Below are 24,857 nucleotides of genomic sequence, written 5' to 3'. Positions count from 1 at the left end.
AGTGATTTGTATACAATAGATACTAATAAATTTTCAAAAGTTTTTATTTTTGTAGTGCTGGGGATGGAACTCAGAGCCTGATGTATGCTAGGCAAGTGTTCTACCACCGAACTATATCCCGGGCCCCCAAAGATTTTCCCTTTTCTCCCCTTTTCTTTTTTAAATATGTATTTACTTGTAGATGAAAACACAGTATCTTTTTTTAATATTTATTTTTAAGGTATAGATGGACACAACACAATGCCTTTATTTTTTATTTTTTATATAGTGCTGAGGATCGAACCCTGGTCCCACCTGTGCCAGGCGAGCACTCTACTGCTGAACCACAATCCCAGCCCAAAACACAGTATCTTTATTTATTTTTGTGTGGTGCTGAGGCTCAAGCCCAGTGCCTCATAAATACAAGGCAAGTGCTTTAACACTGAGCCCCAACACCAGCCCTCCCCTTTTCTTTTCTTTATTCTGATATCGGGGATTAAATTCAGGGATGCTTTACCACTGAGTTACATCCCCACCTCTTTTTCTTTTCTTTTCTTTTTTTTTTTTAAAGAGAGAGTGAGAGAGGAGAGAGAGAGAGAGAGAGAGAGAGAGAGAGAGAGAGAGAGAGAGAGAGAGAGAATGAGAATTTTTAATATTTATTTTTTAGTTCTCGGCAGACACAACATCTTTGTTGGTATGTGGTGCTGAGGATCGAACCCAGGCGAGCGTGCTACTGCTTGAGCCACATCCCCAGCCCTTTATTTTCTATTTGGAGACAGGATCTCCCTAAATTGCCCAGGTTGGCCTTGAACTTATGATCCTCCTGATTCAGTCTCCTGAGTAGCTGGAATTACAGGCATTCACCATACTCAGCTCCCAAAGATTTCTTTGAAGGTTATTTTCACATGGTTTTGCAAGAATTTCTGTTTCTAAGAGTTCTTCATGCTTATTTTTGAAATTGTACTTTCAAGAACTGATTTATATTAATAGCAAGAAGAAAAAGTTGATCACATTTATAAATATCCACACACTGATAATCTTATGAATGTTCTTAATTCAACACCCTATGTACCTTTAATTCCTTAAAGTAGTTTTATGGCTCAGAAAGTTCTCTATCACTAGCTACAGAGGAGAGGAGAAATCTCATTTATCTCTAAGAGACTTTTCGCTAATTTTGAAAACTGTATTTTTAAGGTCAGGTTCTAGATTTCATTTTAAGCAAGAAGTAGGCTAGTGGAGGTAAATTATGCTGGCAGAAGTGGAAGAGGAGGGCTGGGGATGTGGCTCAAGTGGTAGCACACTTGTCTCGCATGCATGCAGCCCGGGTTCAATCCTCAGCACCACATACAAACAAAGATTTTGTGTCCGCCGAGAACTAAAAAATAAATATTAATAAATTCTCTCTCTCTCTCTCTAAAAACAAGAAGTGCAGGGAAAATGGATAGGTAGAGCACTGCAGTGAGATCTTAAAAATTATAGAATCTAGGTGATGATTTTAGGATGTGAGAGTTTATTAAAAAAAAAAAGTGGAGGAAGAGATGAATAGGTGGGCTGGGGCTGTAGCTCAGTGATAGAGAACTTACCTTGCAGGTGTGAGGCCTTGAGTTCGATCCTCAGCACCACATAAAAAATAAATGAATAAAAATAAATATATTAAAAAAAAGAGATGCATAGGCTTTTATTTAATAACAGTGAAATAAGGAGTTTATAGCATTTAACTCTCTAAAAATATCAGTCATGCCAACAGGAAGTATAAGAGAGAAAATTATGTTACGCAATTATGAGATAGATGATCTATAGTGACTTTAAATAAAAGCAGTGGGAGAAATTTCAGGTCCAACACAGGACAACTCTGGCCATTTCAGTCCCATGCTCTATGTGGAGTTGCTTCTGGTGGAGTCCAACTGATTCTTTTGCCTAACCCTGCTTTCTTCTCTCTCCTGCCATGGGTGTTGATGCCAAAGACCTTTCCCAACAAACATCCTGCACACTAAACTCTTCCTCAGAGTTTGCTTTCCAGAGAAGCCATCTTGTAACAGGTACAAATATTGTCTTTCCTTTTGCCCAAAGAAAGTTCATTTATTTAAACTTGAATTCAGGAGTCATTGCAGCATTCTTCAACTAGGGAACTAAGTTCCTATAATAATAAAAAATGGCTCTAACATATTTATGATCCCATTTATATAAAATGCCCAGAGAAGGCAAATCCATAGAGACAGAAAGTAGATTAGTAATTGCTAGGTGCTGGAGGAGAGGGAAGAGCAAAGAGTGACTGATAATGGGTAAAGGGTGATAAAAATATCATTCAATTAAATGTTGATAGCAGCAAAATCTTGTGAATATACTAAAGATCACTGAATTGTATATTTTAAAATGGTAAATTTTATAATGTGTGAATTACATCTCCATAAAAATGTTAAAAGCATTAGCTCTAGTATGTTTTGGACAGTTCCTGTGAACTTTAGACAGATTCATCAAATATGAAGTTTCTATTCATCCATTCATCTATGCAATTGATATTTATCAAGCACCTTATTCTTGGCCTGATATAATAAAAGGTGCTGGTAGATTCAGAAAAACAAAGTCAGTGATACATGGACCTTGAATGTCTTACAGACTAATGGGAGACAGGTGTGGTTTTATCTCCTACCTTGTTATTTCTCTAGGATGTATTTGTATCATTATGAACAATTATCACTTCCACAAAAAAAGGTACTTATTTAGCATCAAATTATCTTTGATGTTGAACTAAGTGCTCCATACTATGCAGATTAGACATACTTATATTCTTTCTCCTGAGCAATTTGCAATCTGACAGAGATGACTACACAGGAAGTCATATGAGGTCATTTTAATTAAAAATAATTTAATGAATGAATATATAAACATATTAGATTAAAAGTTTATATTATGCTTGAGTGAAACAACATATACACCATAGCATTTCTGGATAAGGAAGGTGTAAGAAAAATTGACACCTCCCTCTAGTTAAGTCTGGAAAGTGATTATCTCAGAAATTGTTTGAATAATCAAAGAGACAGGATTAAGCTTCTGCAGATGGATAAGAGAAGGGAATTTTCCAGATTTATGGCAAATATAGCAGAAGGGTAGGTGCTTGGAATCAGGTAGGAAAATTTGCTCCTTTACTTATTAGTTATTTAATCTAACTTAGTACTTAGCTGATTAACTTCAGTTTCCTCAATTGTAAAATGGGAATGATAATAATAGGGTTGTTTTAAAAATTAAATCACATAGGGAAAAAGTCACATAAGGCATTAGTTAACTCAAAATGTTATAGAAATGACAGCAACTTTAGAAGTAGAGGAGAAACAAGATGAAAAGATACCTGTAAATTCATTCCTTGAATTTTTGGGATCAGGAATTCATTCAAGGAGAAAAATCACAATTGTTACCTGGCCCTAGAATTGTGACAGCTGAAGTGAATTTACTGTTGCAGTTCTGCTTTGAAAGACTATTTTTTAAAAAACATTTTTTGATTGGTGTCTGTGTGTGTGTGTGTGTTTTGTTATAGAAGGACATAATACTTTATTTTATTTTTTGCATGCTAGGCAAGTGCTCTATCACTGAGCTACAACCCCAGCCCCTGAAAGACTATTTCTTTTTAGATCAAGTTTTAAACTACCTTTATTTTCTACTATTACTTTTAGTTTGAGCATTTTTTTTTCATCAGTTGATTCCAGTTACTACAACAAAAGGTTATTGAAGGTCTATCTGTACAGATTCAAAGATTAGTTCCTGAGGAAATTCAGATATTTCCTAGTCATTTTCTGAAGCTTTTCCAAAGAAGTGAAAATGCTTAGAGGTAAAGCTACCAGGAACTCTTAACCTATTTGATTGCTACCTGCTTGCTGACCACACCAAATCATTTTTCAGCTATTCTATACCATGACTTGTGCTTGTGTGTTAGTTCCCATAGGAATTCAATGTAAACAGCACTTCTTATACACGTAAATTCAGGATAGTCTCCCCAAGGGTTTGAAGGCCCCGGGGACCCACAGCTATTCTAGGATAAAGACTTGCTCATCCCGGACCAGCAATAAAAGAAGTGCTTAATAATTAATGAAATTACGAAATCAGTTCACATTAGGTAATTCATTTTAGAGCAATCTGGAATTCTGTGTAAAAGAAAAGGCTAAACCCTGTCATAAAGTCTCACTAAAGGGCCCTGAGCCATCAGCCTGGAGAGAAGTTTTAACCGTAGCTCTGCCCCTAACTCGCTGAAAGGTAGGTGGTCCACACTTCGTCCCTCGGAGCCTCAGTTTCCTCACCTACAAAGCAAGGGTTAGGGTTGATAGTCTCTCTCCACGGTAATTTCCCAGTCTGAGGCTCACAGAGACCATAACACGAATAAAATTCCTTCAAGGGCAGCAGCTGGATGTGAACTCCTGGTCAAGGTTGAATGATTTGCTCTTTGGGTCCAGGCAGTAGGGGTGACCAAAGGGGACCAATCCGGGTTAATTTATTAATGCATTTTCTCAGACGTATCTTTTGAAGCTTGGTATTTCCCCGGCCTCTGACGGAAACGTGGGGATCAGAAGAATCTTGCCTAAACTTCAAAACCCTGCCTCTGGGAGCCCCGGGAGCTCGGAGCCAGCCTTAGTCTTGCGCCTGCGTGGTGTGGTTGGAGGGCCAAGGTCGCGCAGGAGCCAGCCCCTCTCTTCGCTTCAAATCTCGCGAGATCGCCCCCATGCTCCGCGACGGTGAGTGGCGCGCTGAGGGTCGCTGGGTTTTCTTTTCTTGAGCTAGGTGAGGTTGGTGCGGTAAGGGAGGAAGCTCCGAACCAGGGTTGTCCTCCCGCCTTCCTCCCGGAAATACTGTCCTCGCTGGCATTCTTGCCAAGGATACTAGGGTAGGAAATGACCGAAAAGGAGGCGTTTTTTGTTTTTTAAGAATTATTTGGGGATGGCGCAGGCCTGTAATCCCAGTGACTCCTGAGTCTGAGGCAGGAGAATCGCGAGTTCGAGGCCAGCCTAGGAAATTTAGCAAGCCCCTGGTCTCAATAAATAAATAAATAAATAAATAAATAAACAAATAAATAAATAAAAGGACTGAGGATATAGTTTAGTGGTAAAACACCCCCGGGTTAAGTCCCCAGTACCAAAAAAAAAAAAAAAAAAAAAAAAAAAGAATTGTTAGCTGGGTAGCCGAGTGTGGTGGTCCTTGCCTGTAATCTGAGCCAGCCTCAACAATTTAACAAAAACCTGTCTCAAAAGAAAAAAAAAAAAAAGGGCTGGAGTTGTAGCTTAGTGGGAAAGCACCCCTGGGTTTGATCCCCATTACTAAATGAGGATGGGGGGGGGGAGAATTGTTAAGAGGTAAGCAACTTAAAGTTTAGATATAATTGAGGTGCCTCTGGGACTTTTAGTTAACATTGCTCTATTGGGTGGTACCAGGCATAGGGGCAGACTTAAATCATCGAACAAAACTTACACAAATATTATTAGTGCTGACAGTCTTAGAAATTTTAGACTATCGGAGCAGGTCATTAGTAATTTCCAGGTAAGCAGCTGGTAGTAGGAGCTGTAGAGGAAAATGAGGTCACTAAGAAAGGAAAGAGCCATGCAGGATTCTCACATGTAGGACTTGGGGAGAGGAGAGGAAAGGACTGGCAGGACAAAGCAAAGGTCAGCAAAGTCATTTGTGGTGGAGTACTAGAACAAGATAAGCATAAAGAATGTTTTATTAAAAGGTATTAGGGGGTAGAGATGTACTTTGTGCTTGCCTGACATGTATGAAGCCCTGGGTGTGATTTCCCAGTACTGCATATTTGGAAGCTCATGTTAGGAAAATGGTATGTGAGTATGAGTTCTAGTGTTGTTACTGCAAGTAATGGAACCCTGGATAACCTTCAACCTCTTTGTATCTGCCTTTCCTCCTTTATAAAATGGAAGTGATATTACCAACTTCACACAGTTTGGAGTTGGGGTTATGTTTAAACAAGATAATGAATAAGAAGTCTTTAGCTTAGTTCTTGGCATCTAGGAAAATTTAGGAAACAGACTGAGAAACCCTTATTTTTCATGGTCCCACCTTTAGTTGAACATCTTTGTTTTATTTATTTATTTATTTATTTATCTTATGTGGTGTGGAGGATTGAACCCAGTGCCTTACAGATGCAAGGCAAGCGCTCTACCACTGAGCCACAACCTCAGCCCCAAATAGCACATTCTTTATGACTGGTACTGAGAAAATTTTTCAGTTGATCATCCATCTGTATTATTTTTGAATATTACTTAGCACCAGTTAGGAAACCACTTGGTATCATACCAAATAAGATTTGTTGAGTTTTTTTTTTTTTCTCTTGGAATGAATCTATCACTATCACTACCCCTCCTTTCAGATCTTGTATTTGGTGCATCTTATTTTAGATGTTAACTAGGGCTGGGGATGTGGCTCAAGCGGTAGCGCGCTCGCCTGGCATGCGTGCGGCCCGGGTTCGATCCTCAGCACCACATACAAACAAAGATGTTGTGTTTGCCAAGAACTGAAAAATAAATATTAAAAAATTCTCTCTCTCTCTCTCTCTCTCTCTCTCTGTAAAAAAAAAAAGTTAACTAAACCAAGTGCTTTATATTCTTAATATGTTGTTTGTTGTGCTGTTGGGTATTGTACAATTATCCTGCATTTCTTATATTTGGCACTTGAAAAGTTTCTAATTTAGAGGGAGAGAACTGTTCTTATAATAAGTATTTGGACAGATATGCAGTTTGTAATTTTATTTATTTTATTTTTGTGGTATTGGAGATCGAACTCAGGTATTCTTTACCACTGAGCTACATTCCCAGTATTTTTTATTTTGAGATAGAGTCTCATTAAGTTACCCAGGCTAGTTTTGAATTTGTGATCCTCCTGACTCAGCCTTCTAAATAGCTGGGATTATAGGCATGCACTACTGCACATTTTAAAGAAATAAAGCATACTGTTGAGAGTAGAAAAGAAAACAAATATAAAACTTTATTTGGAAAGGTTCCTTTAGTTGAAAATTTAGCCATCATTGTATGATAAATAACCACTTAAGGGTAGTTGAACCTACTTTACTTGGAAAAACTTTGCTTTTTAATACTACATAATTAACACCCATGGTGTCCGACATTTCCCTATGGACTTCATGATGTAATGAAATAGGATGTAGGTAGACCACATTCAAAGATTCCTGCCTTAAAAAAATGAAACTGAATTTAATTAAGCTTCTAGATTTACTTCTAGTGACAAGCAAAGGGTGAAGATAGAAGAAAAATGCAAATGACACTATTAGGAAGCTATCATGGAACATTTTACAAACAAAGGAATGAAAAAACAAAGCGATAGCATGAAATAGAAAGTTCCAAATGTATGTGAACTTTGAATCCTGATTCTAATGAATCAACTATAAGAGTTATCTTTGAGGCAATCAGAGAATTTCAGTATATACTAGGTGTTAGATGATGTTAAGGAATTACCTATTCTGTTAATTTTGTTAGGTGTAATAATGGTATGGTGTTTAAGTTAGAAACAATCCATTATCAAAGATGGTTTAACTGAAGGATTTTATGTGAAATGGGATTATTCTGGGATTTGCTTTAAGGTGAATCTGGAAAATATGGTCTTATTTGGCAATTTTGTATCTAGAAGAAGAGAATGAATATTGATGGCAGCTAGCCATTTCTGTAACAACCAATAAGAATATATATAAATGTATGTAAGAATGTATATAAAACAAGGAAGCAAATAATACATATTTCCATGTTCTTTCTATCTTACTGAATGTCACCAACATCAGACATTGTTATGGTTTGGATTTGAGATATTCTTCAAAAAGCCCATGAGGCAGTGTAGGAATATTCAGAGGTGAGAGATTAAATTATGAGAACTGTGACTTAATCAAATGGATTAATCCATTTGATGGGTTAATAGTTGAATGGATTACTGGGTAGGAACTATAAGCAGGTGGGGTGTGGCTAGAATAAGTAGGTCACTGGAGGCATCTTTTTCTCTGCTTTCTGGCTGCCATGAACAGACAACTTTCCTCTACCACACCTCCTGCCATGATATTTGGGCTTACCTCAGGCCCAGAGCAGTGGAGTCAGCCAACCATGGACTGAACCACTGAAACTGTGAGCTCAAAATATACTTTTCCTCCTCTTAAGTTGTTCTTGTCAGGTATTTTAGTTACAGCGATGAAAAGCTGACTGACACAGACATTTAGTTATTTTATTTTTTGTGGTGTTGGAACAAACCCAGGGCTTTATGCATGTTAGGCAAGTATTCTCCAGCCCTAGACATTTAGTCTTTTTTTAGAGAGAGAGAAAGAGAGAGAATTTTTTTTTTTTTTAAGAGATAGGGGGGGGCTGGGGATGTGGCTCAAGCCGTAGCGCGCTCGCCTGGCATGTGTGCGACCCGGGTTCGATCCTCAGCACCACATACCAACAAAGATGTTGTGTCCTCCGAGAACTAAAAAATAAATATTAAAATTCTCTCTCTCTCTCTCTCTTTAAAAAAAAAATTCTCTCTCTCTCTCTCACTCTCTCTTTAAAAAAAAAAAGAGATAGGGGGACAGAGAGAGAGAGAGAATTTTAATATTTATTTATTTTTTCTTAGTTCTTGGCGGACACAACATCTTCGTTTGTATGTGGTGCTGAGGATCAAACCCGGGCGCACGCACGCTAGGCGAGCGTGCTACCGCTTGAGCCACATCCCCAGCCCGAGAGAGAGAATTTTTAATATTTATTTTTTAGTTCTCGGCCGACACAACATCTTTGTTGGTATGTGGTGCTGAGGATCCAACCCCGGTCGCACGCATGCCAGGCGAGCGCGATACAGCTTGAGCCACATCCCCAGCTCGACATTTAGTCTTTATTAAAAAGGAGTAGAATTTTCCTTTAGTATAGGGTACTTGCAGGAGAGTTGGGGGCTGCTAAAAGGTTGTGTATGTAAAAGCCTTGTTTGGGGAAGATTTGGGGAAATGATAGAAAATGTAACATTTGGAGCTGGGCGCCATGGTGCATGCCTATAATCTCCTTGGCTCAGGAGGCTGAGGTAGGAGGATTGCAAGTTCAAAGCCAGCCTCAGCAACTTAGCAAGGCTCTCAACAATTTAGGGAAAGACTGTCTCAACATAAAAAATAAAAAGGGCTGGGATGTGGCTCAGTTCCTATGGGTTCAGTCCCTGGTACCAAAAAAAAAAAAAAAAAAAAAAAAAATGCTTTGGGACACCTGTAGTCCCAGCTACTCAGGAGGCTGAGGAAGGAGAAGCACTTCAGCCCAGGAGTTCAAGGCCAGCCAGGCAATATAGCAAGACCTTATCCCAAAAAACAGAACAACAACAAAAATCCAGCTTTAATGTGTTTGCTTTTTGTCAGCAAAACTATTGAAGATTTCCATTTTGATAAGTGAATAAAAGAAAGAACCTTTAAAATTTTGATTATATCTCAGTTAATCTCAGTTATTTTGCCTCTAGATTAACTAGGCATCTCTGGAGGAGGAATATATCATATTTTTCTTTTTTATATATTTATTTTTTAGTTGTAATTGAACACAATATCTCTATTTTATTTATATGGTGCTGAGGATCGAACCCAGCATATGCGAGGTTGTGCTCTACCGCTGAGCTACAACCCCAACCTCTCATATTTTTCTTTAAATCCAGCCATATTAGGATGCTTAATCATGGTGGTATGAAGATGAAATGTGCTTGAATTATCTAAGGCCACAATCATTTTGCCTCCTTCAGTCTTCAGTGAAATTGTTCCTATTAACTAAGAATTCTAACTGAATTTAGTATTTCTTCATATATTTGCTTTAGGAGGCAAACTCTGATAGAAAAGTATTATGTCTTTTAATTTCAAATATTTATTTTTTTCTTGTCATTCAGAAGCACAAATGGATTTCCTTTAATTTTTAAGTTGTTGAATGCTGTTAGCTTTTTGCCACTGTGACCAAAACACCTGATATAAGCAACTCAAAGGAGGAAAGATTTATTTTGGCTCATGGTTTCAGAGGTTTTAGTCCATGATAAGCTGGCTCCATTGTTTTAGACCTGAGGCAAGACAATATCATGGTGGAAGGTCAATGAAGGAGAAAAACTGCTCAGCTCTTGGCAGCTGGGAAGCAGAGAGAGAGAAAGAGAGAGTACCTGATATGGTCAGAGCCCTGTGATCCTAACAACTCCACCTCTGAACACTGCTGCATTGGGGATCAAGACTTTGGGGGACATTCCATATCTAAAACATAGCAAATACTTTAGATTTTTCTTGTGATTTAAGCATTTTTCTATTTATAGGAATTATACAGAAATCTTGTGAGACGACTGCACAAACAGAGTGATGATTGTACAGCAAGTAGTATTAAATTCCCGACCTGGTAGGTATTTGTCTATGATGAATGAATAACTGCATTTTTTGATAATTGCTGATATATATGAAGGAATAAAAACTAATATATTAATTTGGTGAGCTAAGGTAGTAAATAAGATAATATAACAGAAGAAACTCTTTAAACAATGTAGTACTTTTTCAAATGATAACTTATCAAGACCATTGTTGATGAGATAAGGTATTTTTTGTATCATAACATTTAAAAGCCACATATTACAAATAAGTGTGTTTTCTTGGTGGGGGAGGGTTCCAGGGATTGTACCCAGGGGCACTTAACCACTGAACCACATCCCTAGCCCTTTTTATATTTTATTTTGAGATAGGGCCTCGCTGAATTGCTAAGGCTGGCCTTGAATTTGTGATCCTCCTGCATCTCCCAAATTGCCGGGGTTACAGGTGTATGCCACCAGGCCTGGAGGTATCATTGATTTTTTTTTTTTTAAAGAGAGAGAGACAGAGAGAGAGAGAGAGAGAGAGAGAGAGAGAGAGAATTTTTTAGTATTTATTTTTTAGTTATTGGTGGAAACTACATCTTTGTATGTGGTGCTGAGGATCGAACCCGGGCCGCATGCATGCCAGGCGAGCGCACTACCGCTTGAGCCACATCCCCAGCCCCAAGTATCATTGATTCTTAAAATTTGATTTTCTGTTTTATGTTAAATGTACTGACTTATGTTAGAGTTGACATCTAACTGAATCATAGAAACTTTGGTATGTAAGTTACCTGAAAAGTTTGGGCCCGCTGTTATCTTCATTTTACTGTTTACTGTGACCTGAGGAAGTCATGTAACTTTTCTGACTTCAGTTTTAGAAAAGTGGGCAGTTAGAATAAGATCCTTACATTCTAAAACCCAGTACTGGGGAGACTGGCTAGGAAAATCACAAGTTCAAGTCCACCTGGGCAAATTGGTAAGACCCTATCTCAAAATAAACAGGGCTGAGGCTATAGCTCAGTGGTAGATCACACATAGATTCGATCCCCAGTACTAGTGGGGAAAAAAGATCTCTACGTTCTATTCCCACCTTAGAAATTTGATGATTCTTGAAAAGGCAGATTACTTATGTTAAAGTTATCAAATCTGAGTAAACTTTTAGTGATGACATTTTCTGCTTACAGACTTTTTTCATGCCTCAACATTTCTAATTTGTTGATTTTTAAAACTTTTTTTAAATTTTATTTTTTTAGTTGTAGTTGGACACAATACCTTTATTCCATTCATTTATTTTTATGTGGTGCTGATGATCGAACCCAGGCCCCCGCGCATGCTAGGTGAGTGCTCTACCACTGAGCCACAATCCCAGCCCGAAACTTTTTTAAAAAAATATTTATTTTTTAGTTGTAGTTGGATAGTTAGAATTTATCTCTCTCTCTCTCTCTCTCTCTCTCTCTCTCTCTCTATATATATATATATATATATATATATATATATATATTTAGAAAGATTCTGTTTGCTTCTTAAAATGAGGAAGCAAAACTCACCTAACTTTTCACTTCGGTGGAAGTGTTTCTACTAGTTTGTAAATTTTAATTTTCGTAATTAAAAAGACAGCTGAAGGCGATTTTGTTTTTTGAAATCCTAAAATTAAAACAGGTAAGATGATTTACCTATAATCATTAGAGGGCTGGAGTTATGGCTCAGTGGTAGAGTGCTTGCCTTGCATGTGTGAGGCACTGGGTTTGATCCTCAGCACCACATAAAAATAAAATAAATGAAATAAAGGTATTGTGTCCAATTACAACTAAAAATAAATATTAAAAAAGAAAGAAAGATGTTCATCTACAACAAAAAAATTTTAAAAAAATTAGAAGCTGACAGCAATCTTTGAAAAGAACTTCTTGGAGAACATCAAGAGTGATGAAAACTGCTTGAGACTATGCTGAGTCATTGTTATAATTTCAGAGAAGTTACAAGACAATATAGATTTATTCATGCCTGTTTTAAAAGGGAGTGCCCTGAATCCCAGGTGATCTTTTAAAAAATAGTAACTGTATATAGGGAAGTGACTCTTTGACTAAATTTTTGTCTGATATTTTAGGAAAAAATGGTAATCCAGTGGCAGAGAATTTCCGATTGGAAGAAGTCAGTATACCAGATACTATTAATGAAGGACAAGTACAAGTTAGAACTCTTTATCTTTCTGTGGATCCTTACATGGTAAGAACCAAGAGGTGTGATTTGGTGAAAAATAATTTTTTTTTTTTTAAACCAAGTTAGTTGCTCTCTACTTTTTTTTTTTTTTTTTTTAAAGAGAGAGAGGGGGAGAGAGAGAGAGAATTTTAATATTTATTTTTTGGTTTTTCGGCGGACACAACATCTTTGTTTGTATGTGGTGCTGAGGATCGAACCCGGGCCGCACGCATGCCAGGCGAGCGCGATACCGCTTGAGCCACATCCCCAGCCCGTGAAAAATAATTTTATTTTCATATTGTTGCATTAGAATTTTATTGTGCTATCTTTATGACTAATAAATACTTGGGCAGTTGTATCTTGACACTTATGAATTATAGATTAACTTATTCATTGCATTTATTAAGGAATATTTTGAAGGAATGTATTCATAATAGCAGTATATGTGGTTAGTGAGTTTCTTCCAAATGTCTATATCACTCCCAGTAGTAAGTAAAGCTTGAATAATAAAGTAGGGTTGGAAGTTCCCTCAGAGGATCTGGTCTATAAGGCAGATTGTATGTGAGACCTTGATTCTAGTTGATCTCTTTTTGAAAGGGGTAGACTCATTCATGCTACCTTTAGATTAGGGAGAATTCTTGAAAAGATTGCTGAGGGAGGCAATTAAGAAAAACATCAGGCACAAGGTCTTAAGCTTTAAGTGCTGGCTTCTTTCTTTGTTTGTCTCATAGTCTTCTTTACTCCTAACTTCACATGTATATCTCCATCAGTTTATCTCCTTCTATCAAGTCTCAGTGCTTAGAATCAGATTGCTGAGATTGGGAAATTGGCCAATTTATCGTTATATTATCTATTTATAGGTTAATGACCCACTGTACTAGCTTCCTATTGCTACTATAGCACGTTACTATAAACTTAGTAGCTCTAAATAACACAAATACATTATCTTATAGTTATGGAGATTTGAGATTCAAAATGGGCCCCATGGGGCTAAAATCAAGGTTTTGGCAGGGCTGCATTTGTTCTAAAGGCTCTAGAAAAAAATTTTTTTTCTTCCTATTGTGGCCTCTAGAGGCTGCCCATGTTCCTTCCCGGGCCTTGTATTATACTGGTTTACCTTTGCATCAGTGGTCACATCTCTGACTTTTCTCTCTCTTGTCAGGACCCTTGTGATTTCATTGAGTGCACTGGGATAATCCAGGATAATTTTGCCCATCTCAAGTCTCTTTTGCCATATTGACAGGTTCCAGAGGTTAGGACATGAACATCTTTGGGGGTCATTATTCTTCCTACCAGCAATCTATGGGTTGGCTATCCAGGAGTCACATGTCCCTGCTAAATCCATTTATCTTTGGTTGTAGGGAGAGTTAGGCAACTGCTGCCCCTTGGTGGCAGAGCAGTGGCCATGAGAAAGTACAGAGAAGCTCTCACCAAATTACAAGGTTCATAACAGAATTGCCTATCCCTGAACAATGAAAAGAGTTCATTTTACATAGGGATTAGGTTCTATAGCAGGATTATGAGTCAAAATCTGTAGTCAGTCAAAATATTCTTAGAAAATCCTTTAAATTGGTATTAAATTACTAGGATCTAGCTCATTGGAAACTCAAAAATTTAGAATCATTCTATCTATCCAAATAATATGATTTTCTGAAGCTTTCCTTCCCTAAGCTTCAGTTGCCCTTTGTATTAGATTGTTCCTGTTCCTCACCTTTTATTTTGTTTATTCATTTATCAGTTGAGGAACATATGGATAGTTTCCACAGTTTGGCTATTATGAATAATTTTGGGGTGAACTTTTGTGTACAAGTTTTTGTGTGGATCATGTTTTATTTCTCTTTCATATATACCTAGAATAAGAATTGCTAAGTCACATATTGACTGTGTTTAACCTTTTTTCCCCATCAGTACCGGTCATCGGACCCAGGGGCACTCTACCATTGAGGTACATTCCCAGCCCTATTGTTTGAGACAGGGTCTTGGAAGTTGCAGAGGCTGGCCTATGACTTAAGCTCTTCCTGCCTCAGCTTCCTGAGTTGCTGGAATAACAGGTGTGCACTACCATGCCCAGTTTTTATTTTTTATATGGAGATGGGGTATTGCTAAGTTGCCTAGGCTGACCTTGAACTTCCTGAGGTTGGTCTCAAACTTGTCATGCTCTGTATCAGTCTCCTGAGTTGCTGGAATTAGAGGCATTTGCCATTGTGCCTGGCTTTGTTTAACCTTTTCAGGAAGTACCAGATTCTTTTCCAAGATGGTTACAACATTTTACAGTTCTACAAGAAGTAAATAAGGGATCTAGTTTCTCTACACCTTCACTAATACATATATATATATATATATATATATATATATATATTTATATTGTAGCCATTCTAGTTAGTGTGAAGTGGTATCTCATTGTGGTTTCATTCTGCATTTTCTTTTTTTTTTTAAGAGAGAGAGAGAATGAATTTTAATATTTATTTATTTTTTAGTTTTTCGGTGGACACAACATCTTTGTTTGTATGTGGTGCTGAGGATCGAACCCGGGCTGCACGCATGCCAGGCGAGTTCGCTACCGCTTGAGCCACATCCCCAGCCCCTCATTCTGCATTTTCTTGATGGCTAATTTTTAGCATGTTGTCATGTGCTTAGTGGCCATTTGTATATTTTTTGAAGAAGTATGTATTCAGATCTCTTACATATTTTAAAATTGGATTATCTGTCTTTTATTATTGAGTTATAAGAGTTCTTTTTTTTAAAGAGAGAGAGAGAGAGAGAGAGAGAGAATTTCAATATTTATTTTTCAGTTTTCGGCGGACACAACATCTTTGTTGGTATGTGGTGCTGAGGATCGAACCCAGGCTGCACGCATGCCAGGCGAGCATGCTACCGCTTAAGCCACATCCCCAGCCCCACAAGAGTTCTTTTTATATTCCAGAAATAAGCCCATTACCCAATATGTGATCTGTAAAATATTTTCTCTCATTCTGTGGATTGTCTTTCCTTTCCCCACTTTTCTTATGGTACTGGAATTTAAATTTAGGACCATGCACATGCTAGACAAGACTTCTACAACTCAACTGTTCCCTAGCCTTTTTTAACTTATTTTATTTTGAGACAGGGTCTTGATAAATTGCTCAAACTTATGATCTTCCTGCTTCAGCCTTATGAGTAGCTGGGGTTACAGGCATGTGCTACCATGCTGGCTTATCTTTTCACTTTTAATGGTATCCATTAAAATATAGAAATTTTTGTTTTTGATAAAGACTGGTTTACCTGTGCTTTTTTTCTTTATCACATACTTTCAGACTCATCTGAGAAGGCTTTGTCTCACTGAGAGTTAAAAAGAAAGATTTAGCTCCAATTTTTTTTCTAGGATTTTTATAGTTTTAGTTCTCACATTTTAATAAATGACCCATTTTGAGTTAATCTTTGTATATGGTATAAGGAAGAGATTTGTGTTAGTTAAGGTTTTTCATAGAGTCAACGGAGGAGAGATACAGATGTAGATATACAGATTTATGAGAAAGGATTGGCTCACATGATTTGGGGGAATAAAAAGTTCCATAATAGGCATTCTGCAAGCTGAAGAACCAGAAAAGTCTATAGTATGGCTCAGTCCCAGAGTCCCAGGGATGCAAATCCCAGTCTTCAAATACCAAAAAAAATCATGGATTCTTAAAGTCTAAGGACAGAAGAAGTGGGGCATCTTGCTCCAGAAGAGTAAGAGCAAGAATTCACCCTTCTCCCTTTTTGTTCTGTCAGCTCCGCCATCACTGTCCAAGCTCCCCACCCAACCAAGGGCAGATCTTACCTCCTCAGTTCATCAACTCACATCAATCTCCTCTGAAAACACACTCACTGTAGCTGGGCATGGTGGTGCACTCCTGTAATCCCAGTGGCTGAGAGGCTGAGTCAGGAGGATTGCAAGTTCAAAGCCAGCCTCAGCAACTAGGCGAGGTGCTAAGCAACTCAGTGAGACTCTGTCTATAAATAAAATACAAAATAGGACTGGGGATGTGGCTCAGTGACTGAGTGCTCTGGGTTCAATCCCTGGTACAAAAAAAAAAAAAAAAAAAAAAAAAGAAAGAAAGAAAAAGAAAAGGGAAAAGAAAAGGGAAAAAAAAATCACTCACCAAAACACCCAGAAACTGTTTCAGGGGCCATGTAAGCTTCTTTCTTTCAGTCAAAACCTAAAATTGATCATCACAGTTTTTGTGCTTTTTCATGTGGATACACAGTTGAATGAGTACTATGTGTTGAAAAGATTATCCTTTCCTTGTTGAATTTTCTTGGTACTTTTTTGAAAATTAATTGACCAAAAGCATGAGGATTTATTTCTGGTCTCAAAACTATTCCATCAATCTGTTTATCTTTATGCTATATTTCACTGCCTTGAAGACGATAGCTTTGTAGTAAATTTTGAGATTAGGAAGTGTGAGTCTTCCAACTCTATTCTTCTTCAAGATTGTTTTGGCTATTTTAGAATTTGAATTTCCTTGTTAATTTTAGGACCAGATTGTCAATTTTTGCACAGAAATAAGCTTTTTTTTTTTTTTTTTTTTTTTTTTATACTGGGAATTGAATTGTCCTGGAACTTGTGATCCTCCTATGTCATCTTCCTGAGTTGTTGGGATTATAGGCATAGGCCACTTTGCCCAGCCTAAACTGGGATTTTGATAAGGATTACTTTGAATCTTAAATCAATTTTAGGAATACTACAATCTATGATGGTTAATTTTATATGTCAGCTTGACTTGGCCAAGGGATACCTAGATAAACATTATTTCTAAATAATAGAAACATTATTTCTGAGTGTTTCTGTGTTATATAGTTTGGATCTGGAATGTCTCCAAAGGTTTGTATGTTAAAGACTTGGTCTCCATTCTCCCACTCCCCACCCCTCAGCTATAGGAAGGTGGTGAAAATTTCAGGAGGTGGGGTCTAGTTGGAAGAGGTGGGTCACTGAGGGTTGGGAGTATGATGTTGATGGATCTTTATTTTATTCATTTATTTATATATGGTGCTGAGAATCAAACCCAGGGCCTCATACATGCTAGGAAAAAGCTCTACCACTGAGCTACATTCCCAGCCTGGGATATGCCTTTGAAGGTATATTTTGTCCCTGGCTTCTGGCTGTCTTTTTCTGCTTCCTGACTGCCCAGCAATGAGCAGTTTTGCCCTGCCACACACTCCCTGCCATGATATTGTGCCTGATCACAAGCCCACAGCAATGGGGCCAAGTGACCATGGAGTGACACCTCTGAAACTGTGAGCTAAAATAAATCTTTCCTCCTTTAAGTCTGTCATCCACATCCCGTCCAGTCCAGTCCAGTCCTTTCGTGTGTGTCGTAAGTCCCATAACCCACCCCCGCTACACACACACACACACACACACACACACACACACACCACCCTACTAAGTTTGCTGTCAGGGTATTTCTGGAAACATTAGCATTTGAATCAACGGACTCAATAAAGCAGATGTTCCTCTCAAATGTGAGTGGGTATCATCCGATTGATTGGGGGCCTAAGTAGAAAAAAAGTTAGAGGAAAGTTAAATTATGTTTGTCTTACTGCTCAAATCAGGACATCCATCTTTTCCTGCCCTTAGAGTTCTTGGTTTTGGGTCTTCTGACCCAGACTGGGTCATCCCTATTTTGTATTTGATTTATTTTTATGTGGTGCTGAGAATCGAACCCAGTGCCTCACGCATGCTAGGTGAGCGCGCTACCACTTGAGCCACATCCCCAGCCCCTTGTATTTGATTTAGATACAGGTCTCACTGAGTTGCTTAGTGCCTCGATAAATTGCTAAGGCTGGATTTGAACTTTCCATCCTACTGGGTGCACCTCTTCATGAGTGCAGAACTAATAACCACAACTAGAAGATAAAAGAGCCCGGAGAGGTTTATTACTTGCAGCAAGTAAGAACATTGAAGATAACTCTCAAAGTAGTGTTATTCCTGAACAAAGAAAGCAAGAGACTTTTATTGGGGAAAATTTTATATATTCATATCATAAAGACTCATCATCATATGCAGAGGTGAGCACATTTCTGGGCATACTCAGTTTAAAGTCATAAATCATGTGTTTAAAAAAAATCAGACACAAATGCCTCTGGGTAGAGAATTTTGCATTTTAGTAAGTAAAGTTTATTTCTAGGTTGCCTTAAAATGATGAGTTGGAGTGACTTGGCAATTTTTGCTGGTTACTTGTAAATTTCTGCAAAGGACTTTAGCTAGAACAAACAAAACAACTTTGTCATTTAAAGAGTCAGAAGCTTAAGAGCTTGGAACGTAGGAGCTTGCTCCTAAAAGTGCCTGCCTGGTAGCTAACAGTTTTGGTATCAGAGTAATAGTGGCGTCATAGAACTGGTGTTGTGAGTAAGCTGTACCAACATTGGCTGGACGAATTTGTGTCTTTCTACAATGTCATAATTTATTGGATCATAATAAATTTACAAGCTGTGTCACTTTCATTTCATTGGCTTTTATTCATCAAACCAATGGTTCACTTGGTATCAGAAGCATGGCAATAAGTTTTTTTTTTTTTTTTTTTTTTTTTTTTTTTACTACAGTCTAATCTTTTTTTCTTTTTTTAAAGATTTAAATAATTTTTTTTTAGTTGTTGATAGACTTTTATTTTATTTATTTATATGAAGTGCTGAATCATGCCAGGCAAGTGTGCTACTGCTGATCCGAAGCCCTAATCTTAATTACTAATATCTGTAACACTTAATTCATACATCACACTTTACACAATAATATGTAGGTTACAGGGCAGCTAAGAAAAGGTTAACAGAGGCCACAGGTTTTAAAGAGACAGAACTGAAAGCAAAGGCAGAGAGCTGATACAGATGGACAAAAGTTACTACAGGTGGTCAGATAAGCTTTACCTACCCAGCCAAAGCAGTGGCCCACGTCATTCTTAGGAGGCTGAGACAGGGTGAATCTCAAGTTAAAGGCCAGCTTCCACAACTTAGACCCTGTCTCAAAATATATTAAAGCAACAACAGAGGACTTGGGATATAACTCAGTAGGAGAGCTCATGGGTTCAATCCCTAGTATGGCAGGAAAAAAAAAAGATTTCCAGCAAAGAATCTGTTGGAGGCATAGAATCTGCTCAAGGTATTCAGGGTGCCAAGCTATTCAAGGCAAGGCGAGGGTTAGTTCAGGGTGCAGAACTTGTCTAGAATATCCAGAACATCTGAATGGCAGGCAGTTTCAAAGTGGGCCATGTCAAGCAGGGATGGAGCTGAACTGAAGCTCTGGGGACAGAGTTGGGAGTTTATTACCTGTTGACCTCCTGATGTGACGTCTTCATTGGATGCTCTGTTACAGTGATTGATGGGTCAGTTTGTGCCACCATAGCAGAGTCTTAGGTGCCCTTCCTATTATGTTTCAAGTGAGGAGTTGCATCATCTGTGTTTTGATGTGTTTGATAAATTTCCCTACTATGGGTTTGATATACCCATGCATCCAGGTGCTTCTGATTTAATTTGATATTTACAGGTGGTTGTTTTTTATCAGCACAATTAATTTATCAGTCTGTGCCTTATAATTGTGCTCTGCAGCTGGGGGTATTACTCTTTTTATAAGTTCTGTATGTCCACTGTCTGGTGATTGATTATGTTTACCCATACAAGTTACCAAGTCATTCTGCCTTAGCACTTGTATGGATTAGATCAGGACAACTACTGCTTTATTAAATGGAATAATTTAATAAGGGCTAGATACAGCCTGAAAACTGCTCTTCTTTCTCTATCTCTCTCTCTCTCTCTCTTTTTTTTTTTTTTTTTTTTGGTAGTGTGGATTGCACCAGGAGGTGCTTGACCAGTGAGCTACATTCCTGGCCCTTTTTATTTTTAAAAATATTTTTTAGGTGTAGATAGGCACAATACCTTTGTTTGGAGTTCCCATTGAGTTCTCTCGGCGGTTCCGGGAGAATTGGCACTTGGAGCCCGGTGGAGGGAGTGTGTTCCCGGGAAGTGTGTGTAGAGTGCCGGTGAGAGTTCGGGAATAAAGGTTGCTGTTTGAACCTACAAGGCTGTGTGGCGGCTCAGTTATTTTGTGCCCAGACAGACTGCGGCAGCTGAGAACTGCAGAAGAAGTTCAGCTGCCAGAAAAACTGCTGCTAGTCCCAGCTGCTGAGGAGCCACCTAAAAGCAGATGGGAGACTTGTTGACACCAGCTGTTGGGAACCACTGGTACCCACGGCATACAGATACACCAAGAGCTGTGAGCTACTGGCACTCCCACTCAGATTCATAATTTCTATCTGCATTTTTTTTTAAGGTTTGTACATTCACCCTTAGTTGTTTTTTTCGTCCTAGTTTTCTTTTTTTTTTTACCTTTCTGTACTTATGTCTTTAAAGTTTTCCACTTTAAATTTTTAATCTTCTTTATCCAAATATCCTATTATCTTCCCATTTTTATGTTTTTTTTTTAAGTAATGCTTTTTTTTCCCCCAAAGAGAGAGAGTGAGAGAGAATTTTTAATATTTATTTTTTAGTTCTCGGCGGACACAACACCTTTATTGGTATGTGGTGCTGAGGATCCAACCCAGGCCGCATGCATGCCAGGCGAGCGCGCTACCACTTGAGACACATCCCCAGCCCCTTAAGTAATGCTTTTAAGATTAACTAGGCTTCGAATGATGCAATCTTTCCTCCGCCATGAAGGCATCTTAACCACCTTTAATTTAACCTTTTAAAGCCTTTTGCAACTTAGAGATTTTACAACTTTTTACTTTATCACACAAAGATTATCTCATCTAGAAACATTTCTTTTTCCTTTAACCTTTTATATTAAAATATATTTCCACATCTTGAATCTTTTTATATCTCTTTTCTAGCTGTTAACCCTTTTTTAAAAATTCACATTTTGAAACGACCCTTATAAAATTTTTGAATTTAGACAAATTACTCCACTTTAATAAGATGAAATATTTTTATGCTTTTATGGTACTATAATACTATAATTGAAATCCAACTGAAACTTCTTATACTCTTTGTATATAAATTACACCTGATAGAATCTTAACTCTTAGTAACCTTGTTTCAGCAAAGACACAGACACAAAGCAATATTAAACATTTTTTCCATTTACCAATTTATGAAAACACACATAATGTTTAAATATATTACCTTATGGAATTTAATAAGTAAAGAGTACTTGCTTTTATATTTAGTGGTTGATGTTTCAACACTTTAGCTTTGTAAATTAATCAGATGTCTGTAAAAACCAAGATCTTAGACAAGTGTAGTAAACAGAACTGGCAATCTCTTTCTTGTTGAAGAAAAATCCTTTCACAGGATACCATGATGGTCCCATTGTGATATATTTAATAACTCCTCTTTAAAAAGCCATGGGCTACATTTTTGTATTGTATCAACATATGCCCTAACTGTTCTTGGTCTTACTGGGGTGCCTCCTTCCTCTAACAATTTCTCTTTCTCAGGGGCGAACAACTTCAAACTTTGAGTCAACCATTTTCCCCAGTTTGCCTGAGAAAGTTCTAGGGACAGGCAACTTGAAATAAAAACAAAATAAATCAAAACAAGAACACATTGTTTTTTGAAATGGTCACCCATTCTTTTGTTCTCTTTCAGGGGCATGCAATTTCACTTACCTCCAAGCTTCAGGTGTTCCCCATACGGACCACCAAATGCTGCAGTCTGGCTGGGCACAAAATAACTGAGCGGCCACATAGCCTTGTAGGTTCAAACAGCAACCTTTATTCCTGAACTCTCACTGGCACTCTACACACACTTCCTGGGAACACTCCCTCCACCGGGCTCCAAGCGCCAATTCTCTCAGAACCCAGGGAGAACTCAATGGGAATTCCAAAGTAGGGGGTGCCCGAGGCAGCAGGATCTGCCCTAATCCCGGAGCCACCTTAATCCCAGAGCAGGGTCACCTTTCAACCATTCCCTCTGGCAAAAATGCCAGGCGTCATTTTGACTAAACTGTGGCTCTCAACACTCAGCTTTCAGTTGTCTACTGCTCTTCACTGCTGGCAGCCCTTGGTGTTACCAGCTCTTGGTTTAATCATTTTAGTCCACTCTGAGATAAAAATCACCAGAAAAAAAAAAACAAAAAAACATCAGAAGGCAATAGAACCATCTGGACAAGGCTTTACATGGGGCCTTTGTTGCAGCACAGGGGGGAAGTGTACAGGATGAAGTCCCATACTGGCCAGATGAGACTGAGAAGAGTACTTGCATAGGGCCAGGCACGGTATTACATGCTTGTGATCCCATCTATTCTGGAGGCTGAGGCAATATGGCAAATTTGAGGCCATGCTGAGCAATCTAGTGAGACTCTGTCACAAAATAAAATTTTAAAAAGGCCTGGGGATAGCTGGACATGGTGGCACATGCCTATAATTTCAGCAGCTCGGAAGGCTGAGGCAGGAGAATCATAAGTTCAAAACCATGCTCAGCAAAAGTGAGGTGCTAAGCAACTCAGTGAGATCCTGTCTCTAAAAAAAATACAAAATTGGGCTGGGGATGTGGCTCAGTGGTCAAGTGCCCGTGAGTTCAATTCCCAGTACCCCCCTAAAAAAAGGTCTGGGGATAAAACTCCAAGGCATAGTGCTCCTGGTCTCAATTACCAGTACCATTTAAAAAAGAAGAGAGATGGTTGAATGCACAAGCATGTGCTGGTCTAAGCATGCTCAGTTTCCTGTCTGCTAACCACAGACTTTCTGCTTAGTCATGCCAGTGTGCATTGGCATACTGAACCTGCATGCTCTGGCTGTCATGGGTGGGAGAAGAGCTCCTTGCCAAACCAATTGAGAATAGTTGAAGATGGGCAGAGACATGCAGAACAGCTGCAGGGAGGAGTCATCAGGGTGGCCACAGGTTGTCTTGAAGCTGCCCCAGGAAGTGAAGTCTCTTAGAGCAATTGCCTGGCTTCTGGAGAGGTGGTGGCAGAACTGGAGGCTCTCTGAGCAATCACGAGGTATATGAAGCAGTCCTGGTGTTCTCAGCTCACACAGTCCACAGAAGAAGCAGCCACTTGATTGATAGCTCCGGTAGCTTCCCTGGGAGTGGTAGGGCTAAAGTTTGGACTCCTGATGTCTCCAATGGGATCCTAGAAGCAACTGCAATGTCAACTGTAGTTCAGCTGGGATGGGGATCTGAGGGATCTACGTCTTCCTGACCCAGCGCAGGACTGAGCTATCAGTCTACCTGCTTTACTGCTGTAGCTGTCAGAAAATGGTTGGAGAGCAGTGGTTACATCAACAGCGTCTTCCTTCCCTAATCTCTCTGAGGCAGCTGGAGTTGACATTATATACTGCAAGCCCTGCAGTCCCAGCTCCTGTCTCTGCTCTAGCTATACGCCATTTTTGTCAGCATTGCCCAGCAGCTTGGCTGCACTTCAGGGTGGCAGCAGCTGCAGCCCAAGAGCCCAACATGTGGGCCGAGCTACCAGCTGTCAGTTAAGGTGCTCAGTGTGAGTATACCACTCTTGTTGGCCCCAGGCTGCTCTACTGTCAAAGGAAAATAATTTCTTTGGAGGACTTTCAGGCTCTTCTGTCTCACCTCCTTAGTCTAACTCCTACAACAGAATAAATTCTAATAGATAATGAAACTAAAGGTCTCAGTAACTGAGCTGCCACCAAGGTCTCAACAGCTTCTCCCTCTGAGTCCTCTTTTTCCCCAAAGCCCTATTCCCTCTGCCTACTTCCTGCTGGCACTGAAGATTATATCCATATAAGAATTCAATAGAAAAACCGCAGGAAGACCCTTACTACTGTCTAAGGGATTGCTGATTATTATGATGAAAGGAAATTAGTTAAGGCCTTTAAGTAAAGAATTTTGCCTGCAATGGTACAGTAATTGAGCATACAGAATTTGGAGAAGTAATTCAACTTTAGAGTGACTAGCACAAGAACATATGCCATTTCCTGGTGTAGACTGGCCTAGCTAGGGACAATCAGCTAAAGGTTTATGACTTTTAAGTGCTTGTGGCTTAAGTGAGGATTTCTGTGCAATGAGTAGTTTCCCTTTTGTCCCTTGTCACAAGTGTAAAAACCTCACAGCTTGTGTAATGTAACTCTGTGGAGTCTACTTTTAACTTGGACTACTGTAACTCCTTCATGCAATAAACTGAAAAGTTATAAAAAAGAAACTAAAAAAAATGTATAAGCCAGGAGTGGTGACACATGCTTATAGTTTGAGAGGCTGAGGTGGGAGGATCACTTGAGCCCATGAGTTCAAGACCAGCCTGAGCAACAGAGTGAGACTCCCATGTCAAAAATGGGGTGGATGGGGGGGATCAGGTATAGCTCAATGGTAGAACACTTGCCTATTATGCACAAGGCCCTGGGTTCAATCTCTAGCAATAACAATTTTTTTCTTTTACAAAGAAATATGGTCAATTG

The 24,857-nt window shown here is 38.7% G+C and overlaps 1 protein-coding gene across 5 annotated transcripts in view; it reads left to right on the top strand.

The window, feature by feature from the left end:
- Positions 1–4,611: 4,611 nt before the first annotated feature.
- Ptgr2 (prostaglandin reductase 2) overlaps positions 4,612–24,857 on the top strand; it is a 42,645-nt gene continuing 22,399 nt past the window's right edge. For 3 of the 5 annotated variants that reach the window (XM_026401875.2, XM_026401866.2, XM_026401841.2), the window contains exons 1-3: positions 4,612–4,700; positions 10,258–10,337; positions 12,389–12,507. In XM_026401875.2, coding sequence (XP_026257660.1) covers positions 10,301–10,337; positions 12,389–12,507 — 156 coding nt within the window. In that variant the 5' untranslated portion in view covers positions 4,612–4,700; positions 10,258–10,300. The other 2 variants (XM_026401850.2, XM_026401858.2) reach the window with 2 other exon arrangements.

Source organism: Urocitellus parryii, chromosome 6 (assembly GCF_045843805.1).
Source record: "Urocitellus parryii isolate mUroPar1 chromosome 6, mUroPar1.hap1, whole genome shotgun sequence".
Classification (NCBI taxonomy): domain Eukaryota; kingdom Metazoa; phylum Chordata; class Mammalia; order Rodentia; family Sciuridae; genus Urocitellus; species Urocitellus parryii.
This window is presented reverse-complemented; position numbering and strand designations above follow the sequence as displayed.